This window comes from Natrix helvetica (assembly GCF_964273705.1).
Source record: "Natrix helvetica genome assembly, chromosome: Z".
NCBI lineage: Eukaryota > Metazoa > Chordata > Lepidosauria > Squamata > Natricidae > Natrix > Natrix helvetica.
Window position 1 is genome coordinate 81,109,631 of NC_138554.1, and position 18,704 is coordinate 81,128,334.

General features: G+C 38.2%; 1 protein-coding gene across 1 annotated transcript in view; it reads left to right on the forward strand.

Moving 5' to 3' along the window:
* CLASP2 (cytoplasmic linker associated protein 2) overlaps window positions 1–18,704 on the forward strand; it is a 340,309-nt gene that overhangs the window by 94,276 nt on the left and 227,329 nt on the right. The window contains exons 4-6 of the mRNA XM_081933452.1: window positions 3,663–3,754; window positions 4,000–4,075; window positions 16,283–16,380. Coding sequence (XP_081789578.1) covers window positions 3,663–3,754; window positions 4,000–4,075; window positions 16,283–16,380 — 266 coding nt within the window. The remainder of the gene's footprint in view (window positions 1–3,662; window positions 3,755–3,999; window positions 4,076–16,282; window positions 16,381–18,704) is intronic.

Sequence of the window (18,704 nt, forward strand, 5' to 3'; positions counted from 1 at the left end):
GAAGCTGAAAGCAAGCTGGCGATAGGGTTTTCTTTCCACTAAGTATCTTTAGACTACCCCAGAAACTTGGTCCTAAATACGTGGCTCCTTTCCCCATTGTTAGAATTGTAAACCCAGTAATGGTACAGTTGGAATTGCCAAAAACTCTTAGGATAATCCATCCTGTATTCCATGTTAGTTTACTAAAACTGGAGCATATTTCTTTCATGCGTTCACCCCACCTACCGCCTCCTGTTCCTCTTCTTATTGATGGAGAACAACATTTTAAGGTCAAGGAGATCATGGATTCCAGTAAACATAGAGGGAAAATACAGTATCTAGTGCTAAGGGCATCCATCCTACCCCTTCGAAGGTGGAGGCTATCAAAAAAGCCCCCACTCCCACATCCAAGACTGAGCTCCAGGCTTTTCTTGGGCTGCTCAATTTTTATGCAATTTTTTTGCCTCACAAGGCTTCCTTAGCTGAGCCATTGCACAGATTATTGAATTCTAAGACCTCCTGGCATTGGGGTCCCAGGGAAGCCCAGGCATTCAGGGCTGTAAAGGACGTGCTCACGTCCCAATCCCTCTTGGTTCAGTATAGCGACCATCTCCCTTTAATTTTGGCCTGCGATGCTTCGCCTTTTGGCATTGGGGCTGTCCTGAGCCATGTTTTGCCAAATGGCTCGGAGGCTCCAATTGCTTACTATTCCCGCACTTTGTCAGCTGCGGAACCCAATTATAGCCAGCTTGACAAGGAAGCCCTAGCTGCTGTCGCTGGCATCAAACGTTTTCACGATTATCTTTAAGGGAGTTTTTTTCAGTTGGTCACTCACCACAAACCTCTTCTGGGTCTTTTAGCTGGGGACCGTCAGACTCCGCAAATCCTTTCTGCCAGAATGTCCAGATGGACTGTTTTCCTGGCAGCTTATAACTACCAGCTGCTGTACAGACCTGGCAAGACCCTTGGGCACGCTGATGCCCTCGGTCGCTGCCCCTTGCCAGCTCCAGTGGTTGACCCAGCTCCCACTGCTTCTGTTCTTTTAGTGGAGGAATTGGCCATGCCAATTTCTGCTCAGGACATTGCTAAGCTGTCTGCTAAGGACCCGGTGCTATCCCAAGTGCTGGACTGGATGCGCAGGGGGTGGCCACAAGGGCCATTTAGGCAGGAGTTCCAGCCCTTCTCTGTTCGCCAGCATGAATTATCCGTCCTTGATGGATGTCTGCTGTGGGGAAACCGGGTGGTACCTCCCCTCAAGCTCTGGGCGCCAATTTTGAACTGCCTACACACCGTTCACCCAGGCATCGTGCGAATGAAGGCACTGGGCAGAAGCTATGTGTCGTGGCCCAAAATTGACCAGCAGATTGAGGACTGGGTTGCTGCCTGCCAGCAATGCCAGCAGTCAAGGCCAGCTCCCCCATCAGTGCCAGTTAGGGAGTGGTACATGCCCCGTACTCCTTGGGCACGAATCCATCTGGATTTCGCGGGCCCATTCCAAGGGCAGAATTTCTTAATCGTGGTAGATGCCTACTCGAAGTGGGTGGAGCTGGCACTCATGCCATCCACCACTTCAGAGGCTGTCTTAGAAAAACTCTTTGCAACCCATGGGCTGCCTGATGTGGTGGTGTCCGACAACGGACCCCAATTCACATCAGCGCCTTTCCAAATGTTCCTGGGCCAGTTAGGTGTCAAACATGCAACCACCACTCCATTCCACCCAGCAGGAAATGGCCAGGCTGAAAGGACCGTCCGGTCTGCTAAAGAGGTTTTGAACCGCCTGGGGCCAGGCAACTGGCATAACAAATTGTCCCAGTATCTCCTGGCACAGCACACAATGCCGTGCCCAGTCACAAATCAGAGCCCTGCAGAGAGGCTCATGGGTCGCCGGCTCCGGACAACTCTGGACCGGCTACTGCCCAGCTACATTCCTGAAAAGGGTCCCTTCTCTCAGGACACAACTCGAGCCTTCCAAATTGGTGATCTGGTCTTTGCGCAGAACTATGGGTCTAACCCAAAGTGGCTCCCAGAGCACATAATTCAGTTGACTGGACCCTACTCTTACAGGGTCCAGCTAGACGATGGCAGAGAAGGGGGCCGGCATGTCAACCAGCTACGACGCAGAACGCCCGGCGCTCCAGACCTCCAGCCAGGGCAAGCCCAATCCTGCCCTGGAGAACTAACCCAGTCAGACAGTTCCTCGGAACCAACGCCCCTTGCAGCCTCTTCGCCATCCCTACCTGAAAGTCCCGTTGTTCCAGCGATGGCTCCGTTTCCAGTCGCTCCGGCCGCACAGTCTCCAGTAGTTCCGCAGGCTCCACCGGTAGAGACTCCTACAATGACAGCCGCCCCAGAGCTGCGGCACTCTGGGCGACTTAGACGTCGGCCTGCTTATCTGTCAGACTACGCATGTGCCAACTGGGAGGGGAGGGGTGTTGTGTATTGAAATGTTCTTCACTTTCACTAGCTTGTTACTGCAGTGTTCCTAGCTTTCTCTAGCTTGCTACTTGTTGCGAAGCCTTCTGCCATAGACTTGCCTTGACCTCTTCTGATTGGCCAAGACACACCAGCCAGCCGGCGGGAGAATCCAGCCTCCCGATTGGACAGCCTCTGTTCGGCTCGAGTATAAAAGACCTGTCAGCTGTCATTTGCCCTGCTGTTTGCCTTACTGAGTTTGAGCTGTTTTCTTTGTGTAAATAAAGGTTGTGTTAGCTTCAACCTGCCTTGCCTCAGTTCCTATCTGCCTCGTTCTCCCTACAGAACAACAGGTATCTGATGTGATTTTACCTAACTTCACCTGCTGCTTCCTGTCTGTTAGGAAGCTTATGATCCATTTGCAAGTGCGTTCAGATAGCTGTTTAGTTTAGTTAGAAGAATATCTGGAATGCTGAGTACTGAAGTTATTTTAGAATATATACACAGATAATAGTACTCTATCTGTATTTATTTTAAAAACATATTTTAAAAATTAAAAGCAATACAATACAGACTAATTTAGTCCGAGTATACATGGAAGACTGTGTTTCTGTTTCAGCATGATTTAAATATTGGGAGGATCTAAGTCATAAAATGCTGCAGTCTAAGAAATGTGCTATTGCTCACTGTGTAGCAGTTGCTAGGCAACGTTTTTCTTCTGAATGCTGAATAGCAGAGAGTATAATGGCAGCATTGCAACTAAAGGGAGTAGTAGTTTAAAAAAAATTGCAGTGATATTTCAAAGCAACCTAGTCTTGTAAGCTTCCTGTTTACAGCATTAGCTGCCGTGATGCAGCAAAACTCCTAGGAAGTCCAGAATCATAACAATAAAAACAAGAAAGGAATAAGGGCAGATTAATGGTGGAAAAATAGGTGCAAGTAAATACATGTAGACCAAATGATTTATTATAGAAGAATGATCCTGAGATCGTCACACAAGCTCACTGAAGCAATGAAATTAGACAGTGTAGCATAAGTATATCAAGTTGTAATTTGTACATTAAAAATCTATTGTAAAGAAATTCAGAACTGTTCTGAATAGTGCATGGAAACCACAATGAGAAGATTTAGTTTAACAAAGAAAAATTAAGAGGAAACATTTATATTTTCAACTACAATTATGTTATTCAGACATTTATAAAAAGATGTTAATGGATAATAGCTACTACGTATTTAGTGTTAAATATCCATTATCTTTTATTTTTTAATAGTTCATTTGGGAGCGGCTTGCTGCTGGCTTTAAACACAAGAACTATCGTTCACGAGAAGGCGTGTGTCTGTGTCTTGTTGCAACATTAAATGTGTATGTATTTTAATTTTATTAAAAAGCTCTTAAGTTATGTTAACGGTGGGACATTTTCTTAAATTTTGTACTATTTTAAGATTCTAAATTGAAAACAAGATTTTCACTACTCCATTCCTCATGTTTCCAGATACAAGGTTTCAATAATTAGATAATAGAACTAGTATTGGTTGATGTTATTGATTTGTTACATGTAAGGGAAAAAAATAATCTTGCTGCATTTTTGTTTTGTTTTGTTTTCTTAGTTATGGTGCACATTCACTAATTCTCAACAAACTGGTACCACACTTATGTCTTTTGTCTGGAGACTCCAGTAGTCAGGTAAGATGATTGTAGTTGAGCATCACAACAAGCCCCTACAGAATCTGATTCTCTGTTGTTGATATTACCTCTGAAGAAAGATTACAAATGAACAAGTAGCTAGACAGACAGACAGGCAGATTCTATAAAATAGTAGGAAAAGTTGGTTGTCTATGTTCTTAGGGGCAGCTTTCCCAAGTTTTGGTTTTTCTAACGTATTTTATACAACAGAAACAAACTTCAATATTTTTGTATTAATAGAACTTCTCTGATCATACCACAAAGGAATTAACTTAGTTCTTGTCCTGGATCTGTTATTCTAATAAACTTTTTAATTTTGAAATAACTTTTCCATCACACAGAGAATGTGCATGGTTTTCAAACATGCTACATTTTATTTACACATGTGTGTGTGTGTAAACACATGTATACAACATGAAATAAATTTTAATTCTTATAAGATTGTTCAGGTTTCAGTTAACAAGTTGCTTTACAGTTACATTATTATATAGTCTAAATTTGAATCCTGTGTGAATTTAGCTGCTGTTTTATATGGAGATATCTTATTTCTTAATTCCATGGCACCAGATTATTCTAATTCAGTATATTATGATGAACCAAACTGTGCTTTCAGAAAAAATGCCTGTCTGTGGAGGCATTAATACAAGAACTTAACAGTTAAACAAGAATCAATCATTTGAAGTCCATAGGCAAACAGTTCTCAATATGCCTCACTATAGCATCTTGGAGGTCTACAACACTTAAATAAGTCATTTTGACTGGTTAATAGGTCTGCTTCCTTAAACATGTTTGAGAGAGGGTTCTGGTTGCTGCTGATTGTCTTATGACCAATGACTGTTTGCTGCTGGTAGTCTTATGACCAAATGACTGGATCTGTTCCAAAAAAAAAAAAACCAGCACAGCACTACCTAGTACATATTTGCCACTCAGAAAGTTAGTTACCTGCAGTTACCCTGCAGTTGCCTATGGATTTGTGCATATAGTCCTCCAATTACTAGTATAATTGAGCTTGCGCATAAGCCATAACAATCATAAGCAGGTTATCAGGTGATAGACCTGATTTTACAACTTTTTTTGCAATTATCATTAAGCAAATTACCATGGTCATTAAGTGAATCTACAGCTGATAAGCAAACACTGTGTTAAATAAACCCTTTGTTCACTAAGGGATGTAAACAGTTGTAAGGTTTGAGAATACGTTGAGACCCATAGAAGTCTGAGAATACATCCAAATCCCAATGAGCCAAACATGAGACTTAAAATGGAGGCTTGAATAACAATCAGCATTTAATCTTTAATCAAAGTTTAAAGACATGATGGTCAGTTGTTCTCAACATACCCAAGGATATGCAGGGAAGAAGTACACTTCAGAGAAGGTGTAGCTCCTTTTTATACAGTCAGAAACATCAAATAACATCCTGGCTTTACAATACTCCTCACTAGCCTTATTAACATTATCTCTTTCCTTTATTCCCACAATTGGCCATTTGGCCTCCTGTTGTGAAGGGCACAAATCAAAGGTGAAATATGTTCCTAGGCAGAAGGGGGACATATCAAATGTGTCAGTTTTGCAGCTCTTTACAGCTCCATTCCAGGATAAGTTCTATGCCCATAGATTGCAGATTGATAAGAGTTCAAATGGAAAGGATTTGACATTTGCCAGATACCTTACAAATACAAGGCATAATATATGTGTGTTACAGAAAACAAATGTTTCTACTAAAACCAACAAGTTTATATCCTTATTACTAACTGTGAAAGGCTGCAAGCAGCCATAAATAGCAGACTTGGAATGCCATCATGTGACCACACAGGGTTTGGAGTGGTAGTCGTAAGTACCTTTTTGGGGAGTGTCTGTCTTAACTTTGAACAGTTTCTAAGGCGACACCATCATTTTAGCCATTGTATATCCACTGCAGGATGAAGAGTTGTTTCCAACCTGTCCTAAGCTTTCTTTTGCCAATTGGGCCTACAATACTTGCTGATGTTGTTGATTCATCTTGTTTTACGTCTCTTTCATGGACGCTTTTTATCATTCTATGATTGCCTTGGTTCACCTGCCATCAGTTCTTCTTCTTTTTTTTTTCAATTAAATTTTTTAATAAATTTTACAATTATCACCGCCCCCTTACCCTTCCCTCTTCCTGCCCTCCCTTCCCCCAACTTCCCAGAGCAAAATACAGGGTATAAACATTTTTTTTTTCAAAAAGTTTTATTGGTTTTTTAAAACATTTATAAGGAAAAGGGTAAGTGGAATGGTTACAAATTTTGGCAGTTGCAAGTGTGGCAGACGCCCCCTCCCTCCAAACTCATAGGTTACATCTAAATATCAAACATTAATACATAATCATAAAAAATCAGCATATTAATTCTAGAAAAAATAATTTTCAATCAGTTTATATAGTTATGATATATAGTCTAGATATAATTTCATTATTACTTTCGGTCTGTTTATAACATTGTGGTTTTCTTATTCATTTTTGTGATCTGAGCTTTCTTGGTGTTGCCCCTTCACCCCCCGCTGGCAGAGCTCCGGCCCCTCCCGTGTCCTGTGTGACCATTGTAGTATCTTCTGTTTTTTCTAGGTTCGCTTTATTTTTTTCCATAAAGGCCTGTGCCTCTATGGGTGTGTTGATTCTGATTCTTGTCTCCTCCCAGAATATCAGCATACCTTCAGGCATCAACCATCTAAACCACACCCCCTTCTGGTATAGTTTATTCGCCAATTGCGAATAGTTTTTCCTTTTCTCCCTAATTTTTTTGGGAATCTGCTTCAGAATGGTTATCTCCCTGTCATGGTATGTCAGTGTTTGCCCCCTTTGTATACCCAGAATTTCATCTCTTGTGCTTTTCCTAAGGAATTTAATATGAACCTCCCTGGGTACATTGTGTGTTCTGGCATATGCTGAATTCACTCTATAGGCCAGATCTATCTCCCATTCCATCTGCTGTTTATCTTTGTGTATGTATTCAGCTAAAATATTAGTCATAATGTCCCTTATGTTTTCTCCATCTGTTTCTATTACATTTTGAAATCTAAGATAAAAGGACATTCTCTCAAACTCTGTTTTCATTTGTTGGATATCAAGTTCTTTGTTTCCCTTCTGTAAAGCCTCTACCCCCCCTCTCGCCTCCACCACCCCACCCTCCACAAGGTCCAGTCTCTGTGAGTTCTTATAAATTTGAGCTTGATTTTCTTTAATTTCATCTTTCATTTCCCTTAGCTGTTTCTTGATTTCCTCCTGGCCCTGTAAAATTTGTTGAAGCATTTGTTGAAGGTCTATCTCTATAGTCTTAGGTTGCATCAGTTCTGTTATCTTTGACTGTGTGGCTGGACTGGATGTTGCAGATGTTGGAGCAGAAGTGGCAAAGCCAGGTTTTCCAGGAGGTGGTCTTTTTGGAGACATGGTTTAAAAAGCAAAGAGATCAGTCAGTGTAGAAACTGGGCAGCTGGAGAAGTAGAGCAGGCAGGCGAGTCCAGAAGGCAGAGGATCCAAACAGGTGGGAGTTTCTTTAGTCACTCTAGCAATAGATGAAAGTTTTTTCTCCAAAGAGTTCAGAAAATCACAATCCACAAGAGATTCCTCTGGGCGACTCGGAGACAAAGACCGGAAGCCTGAATTTTAAAGGTGGAGTCAGGTTTCACAGTTCATAAAGACAACGGAAGTGTGCCATCTTGCCCTGCCAGCTTTGGGCTCAGAGGCATAAAAAAAAATTTAAAAGTTCAAAAAGTTCTCAGATCATCAATAAGTTCTGGATCTAAATCCCATGAAAAGCACTTTTGCTGGGGTGAGGCATCGTTAGTTGGCTCTCCCCCTTCCTCCTTCCCCTGGGGGCGAGAGCAAAATTTTAACAAGCCGCTTGTCCAAGGAGGGGGGAATCTCCCTCCCCTCTAGCCGCTCCTCAAAGAGTGAATCCGAAAGGTTAACTTTTAAAATTACTGAAAAGTCTATCCATTCAAAAGTAAGGGGATGAAGAGAGGAAGCATCTCACCGCACTGCCGCTGCTTCCTTCAGTTTTGCATTCTCCGATCGGCATGGGGCGAGACGCAGGCGCGTCCTCCAAAACTGCTCCCCGGTGCCTGGAGCAAAGCGGAAAAGCCCCCACCAGCCGCCGCCGGTGCCAGAGCCTTCCGCGAGCCGCTCCTTCGGCAGGGCGCCTCTTCGGGGCGTCCTGTGCCCCCCCGAAGACGGGGGAAGCCCACCAAAGAGCGGGAGCGGGCAAAGTCCTTGCCCGTCGCCGTAGCCGCCGGAACCGGAAGTCAGGGTATAAACATTTAACAACCATATGCTAACATAAGCTAACTAATTTTAACATGTTACTATTCTTATGCTTTAACTCCCCCTTTATTAAACTAACTTTGAATTAATTGTAGTGTTCTTTATGCCTTCATTCATAAGCTAACTGAAATTTTTTAGTCTGGTATTTATTTTGAATATAGTCAGTCCATCTTGTCCAATCCAGCTTGTACTTCTCATCCGAATGATCTTTCAAATACGCTGAAATTTTGGCCATCTCTGCTAAGTTTGCTACTCTTAACGTCCATTCTTGGATAGTAGGCAACTCTTCCTTCCAGTATTGCGCCACCAACAATCTTGCTGCCATCGTTAGGTTCAAGATCAGGTTAGTCTCTATGACAGTACAGCCTGAAACTATACCTAACAAAAACAACTGGGGTGTAAACTTTATCCTCTTTTTCAACATATTTTGAATAACCCACCATATTTTTATCCAAAATGCTTTAACTTTTTTACAAGTCCACCAAATATGGTAGTACGTGGCATTAACACAATCACATCTCCAACATTTAGATTGTAAATTCGGATACATACAGGCTAGCCTTTTTGGATCTAAATGCCATCTGTACAACATCTTATAGAAATTCTCTCTCAAGTTCTGAGCCTGTGTAAAATTTACATTTCTTACCCAAATCTCTTCCCATGTTTCCATCATTATTGGTTCCTCAAAATTTTGTGCCTATTTTATCATACAATCTTTAACTAATTCTGTTTCTGAGTCTATTTCTATCAATACATTGTACAACCTTTTTATATACATTGGACCCTGATCCCTAATTTGTTTTATCAAGTTATCCTCACTTTGGATAATACCGGATTTCTGGTCTTTTTTCCATCTAGCCTGTAACTGACCATACTGGAACCAGGTTTGAATTACCCTTTTATCTCTTAATTCAAAGATTTCAACTGCAGCGCACCTCTATCCATACTAAAGAGTTCTGCATATGTAGTTAGATCTTGTTTTTGTTCTATACTTATATTCTCTATAACATGTCTAGGCACCCCCCACATAGGTATTTTGTCGTTTAACCTATATTGATATTTTTTCCAAACACGCAGTAAGGCATTCCTTAAAATATGACTTTTAAAGATCTTATCAACCTTCTTGTCATGTATTAAGTAAGCATGCCAGCCATATACCAAATCATAACCCTCAATATTCAATATTCTATCCTTTGCTAGGTTGATCCAATAGCTAATTGTTGCTAAAACTGCTGCTTCATAGTATAATTTTAAGTTGGGCATTTTAAAGCCTCCTCTTTCACGTATATCTTGCATTATTTTAAGTTTTATTCTCGGTTTCTTTCCTGCCCAAACAAAGTTGTTAATACCTTTCTGCCATTCTTCCAAATTTGCGTCTTTTTAAAGTATTGGTATCATTTGAAAGAAGAATAGAAACTTGGGCAAGACATTCATTTTAACTGCTGCTATCCTTCCCAGCAAAGACAGTTGTAGATTGTTCCATTTATTCAATTCTCTCTGTATTTTATGCCATAATGGTTCATAGTTGTACTTATATAATTTCCCATTTGAAGTTGTAATACAAATTCCTAAGTATTTAACCTTTTTTACTATCTCATATCCTGTTACTCTTTCTAATTCTTTTTTTTTTTTTTTTGGTTCGTAGTCATATTTTTAGCTATCATCTTTGTTTCCCTAGATTTACTTTGAACCCAGATACTTGACCATATTGGTTAATTATATTCATTAGACCTATAATTGATTCCCCCGGCTGAGTTAAAGTTACAACCAAGTCATCCGCAAATGCTCTCACTCTATATTCGTAGTGCCTAATCTTAATTCCTTGCAGTTCGTCAGACCCACGTATTCTGTTCAATAACAATTCCAGGGTTAAGATAAACAATAATGGAGACAAGGGACACCCCTGTCTTGTTCCTTTTTCAATTTTAAAAGATTCTGTTAAGCCTCCATTAACTATAATTTGTGCTGTCTGTTTCTGGTATATTGCTTTGATAGACTGCATGAAATGCTCTCCGAACTGCATCTTTTGTAATGTTTTTATTAAAAATTGCCAATTAACTTGGTCGAATGCTTTCTCCGCATCTAAGAATAGAAGCACTGCCGGGATTTGGTTATACTTTCCCAAGTATTCCATTATATTGATTATTTGTCTTACATTACTTTTCATTTGCCTTCCCTGTATAAAACCAGATTGGTCACTGTGAATTGTTTGTTGCACAATTGGCATCAACCTATTCACCAATATTTTAGCAAAAATTTTGTAGTCTGTACTAAGTAATGAAATAGGCCTATAGTTTTTTGGCTGGGTAGGATCCTGTTCCTCTTTTGGAACCAATGAAATAAAAGCTGTTTTCCATGATGGTGGGACCCTGCCTTCCATTTGAATTTTATTAAATAGTTCCCTAAGAGGTTCCATCATTTCTAGTTGTAACTTTCTATAGTAAACTGCTGTCAGCCATCTGTGCCAGGCGCTTTACCGATTTTTAACTGCTTAATTGCCAGGAGGATTTCCTCTACAGTTACAAGTTGATTCAATCTTCCCCTTTGTTCATCTGTAAGTATAGGAATTTTCTCTTCTCCAAATATCGGTCTATTGTATTTTGTCACCAGCATACAATCTGGTGTAAAATTCTAAAAAAGTCTTTTTAATCATATCCTGTTGAAAAACTTCCTTCCCTTTATATTCTACTTTCTCTATATTACGGGATCTTTGTTTTTTCCTTAACATATATGCTAGCCATCGACCTGGTTTATTGGCATTACAAAAAGTGTTATGTTTAGCATATAGAAAATTAGTGGTTATCTAGTCTGACATTAACATATTGAACTGTCCTCGGAGTAAAGTAATTATCTCTTTTGTCTTCTTATCATATGGTTTAGACATTAACTCCTGCTCTTTTTTTTAATCTCTTCCTCTAATTCCCTTTGTTTTTCCCTTTGTCTGTGCCTATAAACATTGTTCAAATTTATTGAAACGCCTCTCATGTATGCTTTACTTGCATCCCAAACCATTTCTATTGATATCCCCTTATGCATATTAAAAGCAAAATATTCTTTCAATAGTTTTTTACATTCCGTAACATTTTTCTCATATCTAAATAGATTTTCATTTAATCTCCAAGATCTCCTGGGTCGGTCTCCATATTCAAGTTTCATCCAGACCGGGTTGTGATCTGTTAAGGTTCTCAGGCATATCTTGGTCTTCTTTACCCTGGAAAAAAAATCATTTGTAATTAATATAAAATCAATTCTGGAAAAGGATTGATGCCTATCAGAAAAAAAAGTAAAATCCCATTCTTTAACATTCCGTTCTCTCCAGATATCTCTCAATTCAAAGTCATCCATCATGTCAAAAAAAGATTTAGGTAATCTTGTTTGTATTTGTGTGTTTTGCAAAAGCCTCTTCTTGTCTTGAACAGGATTCAGTACTCCATTCCAATCGCCCAGTAAAACGCAGGATCTGTAGCCCCATTGTATTAATTTGGTGTGAAGCAACTTATAATTTTTTTCTTGTTGTTGATTGGGAGCATATATTCCTATTATTTTCTTTCCTTCTATTAATAATTCAATTGCAATATATCTACCTTGAGGATCTGCTTCAATTAATTCAGCTTTTAAGTTTTTTCTTAAATATATGACTATACCATTTTTCTTCTCCGGAGCAGATGCTACAAAATGCGATCCCAGTCTTGCATTCATCAAGTATTTCTGGTCCTGCATTCTAATGTGTGTTTCTTGTAAGCAAATTACATCGTTTTTAAATTGTTTCAAGTAGTGAAATATTTTTTTCCTTTTTTGTGGTGAATTTAAACAGTTGACGTTCCATGTTAGAAATTTAGTTATCATCTTTGGCACACTGAAGCTTTTTAAGAGCTGCCTGGAAATCTTGCTGGGACTTCACCTTCGGTCTAGCTCCTCCCACTGCTTGCTCATGTTTATATTATCTTGAATTGCCATCTGGGCTTGTTGGGACATTAATTCTTGTTCTTTACGTTTAGTAGCCGCACGGGTTTGTCTCTGTTCCATAATTTCTTCTGTTTCCTGCAGTAAACTCACAACCCTAATTTGTTCCTGGTTATCTTGCTGCCTGGGGTCCTCTGTCTCTTCTTTCTTTGGGACCTGGAGATGGAGGGCGTCCTGCCTTTAGTACCATACTATAGAAATCTTTTGCCTTCCAAACAGAGTTGAGGCGATGTCTTTCTCCCATGTAGTTCACCACCAATCCGCCTGGGGTCTCCCATCTGTATTGAATCTGGCGCTTTCTAAGTTCATCCACTAGAAATGCATAATCCTTTCTAGATCTCAACATTTTGGGGGAGGGATTTCCTTCAGTACTATCACGGCTTGATCTGCCACTTGCAGTTTGTTTTTGTAGGTTGCTTGCAATATTTCATTCCTAATTTTCCTGGTGACAAAATAGATTACGATATCTCTTGGCAGTTGTCTTTGTCTGGCAATCCATGAATTAACGCGATAAATTTTGTCAATTTGCCAGAGGCATTCGGCCTTTGGCTCCCCCGTTAATTGGACAAGAGCGTCAGCAAAAATCTCTCTTAAGTCTTCTTGAGTATGTTCCTTCAACCCCCTTATCCTCAGCTGCCATCAGTTCTTCTTACTATGTGACCAGCCCATTTCTATTTCAATTCTTTTATTCTCTTGATAATACTGTATACTTTTGTTTGTTCCCTAATCCATATGCAGGTCTTTCTATCTTGTCTTGTAATATTGAACATGTATTTTTCCATGGCTCTTTGCGCCACTCTTAGCTTTTATATTGATTGTGAGTTTAGTGCCATGCTTCACTGACATATGTTAGAGTAGATAGCACACACTGATCAAAAATGTTTCTCTTCAGGCATTTTTGAAAATTATGCTTAATTTGCTGAATGTCTACCAACCCCATTTAACATGCCATTCAATTTTCTTTATTATATCACCCTCCATTGAGATCCATTGGTCAGGGTATATATAGTGGTCTACTACATCTAGTTCTTCTCCAGATATAACAAATTTTCTTTCTTTGGTTAATTTATTAAACATAATCTCTCATTTTCAGGTTTATTTTTAAGCCAAATGGTTTTCCTGTTATGTACAGCTCTTGTATGTATATTAGTAGCTCTTCTGGGTTAGGGTTAGGTCTTGTGAGAAGAGAACTGTCAAGACCGATTAACCCTTTCACCTACATTTTCTCTTTCTCTCACAGTTTTACAAAAAAAGGAAGGCAGTAGTGGGGGGGGATGGTATCTAAGCAACTGAGGCATTTCTGGAAGTTTTCAAGGATGCAGAGCGTGGCTACTGTTTTCTCATAACAAAATGAACAGAAGTGATTGGCGGATGTAATGGACTATGGTGACTCAAAGGAAAAGGAGGAAATAACTATGCTGTATTTGCACGGGAAATCCAGAACTGGTTTCACTTCTGTGTCTATGTAGTTTTTCAGTAAAGTATTATACTCTAGGTATAATACTTTGGGTAAAACTATGTCCCAGGACTTTCTTTTTCTGCAAATGCCAATTGGACAGTTGAAAACGAACAATATCATCTGCAAATCTTAAGTGATTTAAATAGGCACCTTTGATTTTTAGTCCAACTGTTGCCCAATCTAGTTTGTGAAATACTTCTTCAAGGCAGGCTGAGGAAAGGATAGGTGATATTGTCGTACAGTATAACCTATCCTTGTCGTACACCTCGTTCTAAGTTGATTTCCACTTTTAAGATAATTAAGACATTTAATTTTTTTTAAACAAACAAACACAGACAAACATAAAACATAAAACCATCTTCTAGTTACATACAGTGTATCGATTGGTTACAAAACTTTTGTGCTTCCTCACCATAGTCTTCACTTACAATTTATATAGAATCTCATATTATCAATCTGATATATATATGTATACAATTATTATCATTGCTAAACATTTATTTGACTATAACTATTATTACTTCTTTTTATGTGAGATATTCTAAATTTGGAATAAATTTATATTATGGCATTTCATTACATCATCCTAAAACCATCTAGTAGTAGTACATCTTTATATTATATTCTGTATAAAATTGTTTATCTTTGGTTACAAAACTTTTGTGCATCTTTTCTTTAAACCTCACTTACAATTTATATAAAATCTCACATTATCAATCTAGTATATATGTATAAATTATTATCATTATTAATCATTTATTTGACTATAACTATTGTTACTTCATTTTATGAGTAATATTCTAAATTTAAATTAATTTAAATTAATTTTTATTATAGCATTTCATTACATCATCCTGTATCCATCCTATAGTAGTACAATCTTTTAGCTCTTGCCATTTGTAGTATTTGTCTTCTAATTGCTTTCTTGGTAGATCTTATATGGACTTCTCTTGGCAACTTGTTTTTCACTGCGTATCTTGTAAAGACTCGAAGCCCCTCATCTGTTCTTCCATCAACTTCCCTTTGGTTATCACCGATGCTTCTGTCAGAATCTCTATCAGTATTTCTGCCAAATTTTCTCCCTTTTCTTCTTCTATATTCTGGAATCTGAGGTAAAATTCTGATCTATTGATTTCCCATTCCAATATTCCACTCTTGTCTTTTTCAACCACGCTCAATCTGCTGGCATTATCTCCAATTTTCTTATCTCTTTTTTCTTAATACGGCATGATTTGATCAGTGATATTACAGTAATAGTGATACAAAGCATGCTTTTAGCAAATAAAGGTAACTATTTACTTTGTACTATATACTTTTATGGAGGAATCATATCTGTCTAGTGCAGATAGGTAGTCCTCAGCTTATTACAGTTCATTTAATGATGGTTTGAAGTTACGATGCCACTGAAAAAGTGACTTATGACAATTTTTCATAACTACAACTGTTGCAGCATCCTCATGGTTACGTGATCAAGATTCAGACGCTTGTCAACTGACTCATATTTATGTTAATTGTAATGTCTTTTTTTTAAAAAACAAAGTTTTATTGGTTTTTTTAGTATTTTGCAAAGGAAAAAGGTAGGGGAAAGGTTACAAATTTTGGCAACTGCAGTGTGCGGTAGGTGCGCCCCCCCTCCATACTCATAGTATACATTTGCACATAATTCATTATTAAGTAGTAACATATAGTCAGCATATAAATTCAATTGATAATTTCGATCAGTTTATGTCAGGTGGATTTTCTTACTCATTTTTGTGATCTGAGCTTTCTCGGTGTTGCCCCATCTCCCCCCGCCGGCAGGGCTCCAGCCCCTCCCGTGTCCTGTGTGTCTGGTGAAGGATCATCAGGTTTTTCTAGGAGTAGTTTATTTTTTTCCATAAAGGCCTGTGCCTCTATGGGTGTATTAATTCTAACTCTTGTCTCCTCCCAGAATATTAGCATACCTTCAGGCATCAACCATCTAAACCACACCCCCTTCTGGTATAATTTATTCGCTAATTGCGAATAACTTTTTCTTTTTTCCCTCACTTTCTTGGGGATCTGTTTCAGAATGGTTATCTCCTTATCTTTGTATGTCAGGGCTTGCCCCCTTTGTGCGCTCAAAATTTCATCTCTTGTGCTTTTTCTGAGGAATTTAATGTGTACCTCCCTGGGAACATTGTGTGTTCTAGCGTAGGCTTGTCAACTGACTCATATTTATGTTAATTGTAATGTCTTGAGGTTATATAATCACCTTTTGCGACCTCCTGACAAACAGTGTCAGGGAGGAAACCAGATTCACTTAATAACCATATAACTAACTTAACAACTGCCATGATTCATTTCAAACTGAGGCAAGAAAGGTTGTAAATTGGGCAAAACTCAATTAACTAATGTCTCACTGAGCAATATAAATTTGGGATATTAAATTCATCAATATCAATTGGGTTCTTAAGTCGAGCACTATGAAGACAGCTTATTTTAATATCTTTGAGATTTGTTGATGAGCATCTTTCATGTTCACAGGTGAGAGATGCTGCAATTGTGGCACTTATGGAGATTTACAAACATGTAGGAGAAAAAGTAAGAGTGGATCTTAACAAAAGAGGAATTCCTGCTGCAAGGTGAGTTTAATACTTGTCCTAAATAATATATATTACTTAATATATATTATTATGATTTCATGAGATTTTATTCTCAAGATAGTATAAAGATTTTTTGGGAAGTCAGTTGACCTAACATAGTGCCTGAAGACAATATTAATATACTGTAGGTCAAAACAATGCCATCCTATTTTCTAGTTTGTGGTTGAACAAAATGGCAAATATTTCTCCTGCATAAGCAACCATTTTATCATGTTCTGCTTAGTCAGAACAGGAATTCCTCAGAATTATAGGAGAAGCTATGTTAATCTATGGCAGCCAAAAATCAGGAATCCCATAGCATGTTTTCACATTAGAACATTTTTAGAAGACAATCTATAGCTCATTTTAATAGATGCATGAAATACAAGTACCATGTGACAGAAAAACTATTTCAACTCTGATGAAAATCTGTTATATAGCTCAATGTAGCCATTTCAAGGAAATAAATGAAAATGATATTACAATTGTAAGAGAAATTGCTAAACTCACATCAAAAGTTTCATGTTATCTCAGAAAGTCTCGTAAGAGAAATTGCTAAACTCACATCAAAGGTTTCATGTTATCTCAGAAAGTCTCGACATGGATTTTAACACATTACAGTTAATAGGTAAAGTACTTGTAATTCAGTTTATAACCTCCATTTACATAACCAGCCTCCTTCTCTATTTCATCCCAATTTACATCAGTTTATTTATTGTATGTATCTGGATAGAGAACCAATTGTTAAGGTGTCGGGTTAGAAACTGGGACATTGTGAATTCTAGTCCTGCCTTGGACATAAGAGAACAATATGTGAGAACAATCAACCAATGGGGCAGCTTGCCTTCTGAAGTTATGGGAGCTGCATCACTCAAGACTTTCAAGAAGAGATTGGACTGCCATTTGTCAGAAATGGTGTAGAGTCTCCTGCTTCAGCGAGGGGTTGGAATAGATGACCTATAAGGTCCTTCCAACTCTGTTAATCTAATCTATAAAGCAAGATAGGTGATCTTGGATTAGTTACTTTTACTTAGCCCTAGGAAGGAGGAAATGGGAAAGCATTTCTGAAAAACGTTACAAGAAAATTGCAGAAACTTGTCCAGGCAATCTCTGAGAATTGGACATGATTGATCAAAAGAAAATAAATTGTATCTGATGTTAAAATTTGTTAGCCTGAAAAAGTACTACATTTTTTCTGATCTTTTCATTATTGAGAAAATGGAGTAGCCAAACATTTGAAAAACCTGTCTTTTGTTTCTTTTGCAATTGGTTTGACAATTTTTGTTGGAGTCTAATATCCTTTGAATGCTATTGGAAAGTAAGGTTTGCCTTAAATGCTCAAAGAAATTCATAGGAAAATAATGTTAAAACTTAGCCTTAACTAAAAGTATATGAATCTGTAGGATTGATTTTCCAAAATCTTAGAGAGTAACAGAAGTTAAAGTAAAATCTAAAATTAAAATGCCTATATGAAATATTGGAACATTCTAATGGAAAAGTTCTAAGATTATTCTAAAAACCTAATAAAATTCATTTCCCCTGAGAATACCTCTATACATTAAAAACAATGTTGAAAAATGTCATTAAGCTTTTTTCTCTTTTGCCATGAAAAGCCAACTACTGATTCTATAGTACAGTATCAGTCCCAAATATAGATGTATGATAAATCGAAGCATGTTTATTTTCTATATCCAATTTTGAGAACTGTCGGGGGATGAATTATATTCTAGTTTGTTTATTTCAATTTCCATTCACTTTGGAGGCATAAATAAAGCAACAATATGCTTATGCTTAAGTACTTTAAACCTTGTAAAAGTAGAGTTATAAGCTATTATAAAGGAATTAAGTCAATAAGTATCTACATTGTAAGTAATAGTTAATATTTGCTGTCAAGAATTCTTGCTTAGCATCCATAATCAGTCTACTGGATTCAGAGAGTTAAGCTAATCAGGGATATGACCCTATATGTAGTATGACAATCATATCAGAGTCAAATCATATCAGCATTGTGAAAAATTTTTACAATAAATGCAGATTGACTTATTTAACAACTTTTAACAACATTCCAAAATTACAAACAGAGTTTCAATCGGGAACAATACATCCAGGTAACGAAGGGAGCAAGTGTTCTTTTTTTCTTTTTAGAGGGGACACTCAACAAATATACAGTATTTATTCTCCTCGGGAGTTAGAACTGGGTTGGAGACAGTAGAAAGAGGATTGTTTCGGAACGGTTGGGGGGCTCTTTAACCCACCCCCCTCTCTTTTGTCTTTGCCCCGGGGTCTGCTATAATTACTAACGGTGATTGATGGAACAGAGAGTG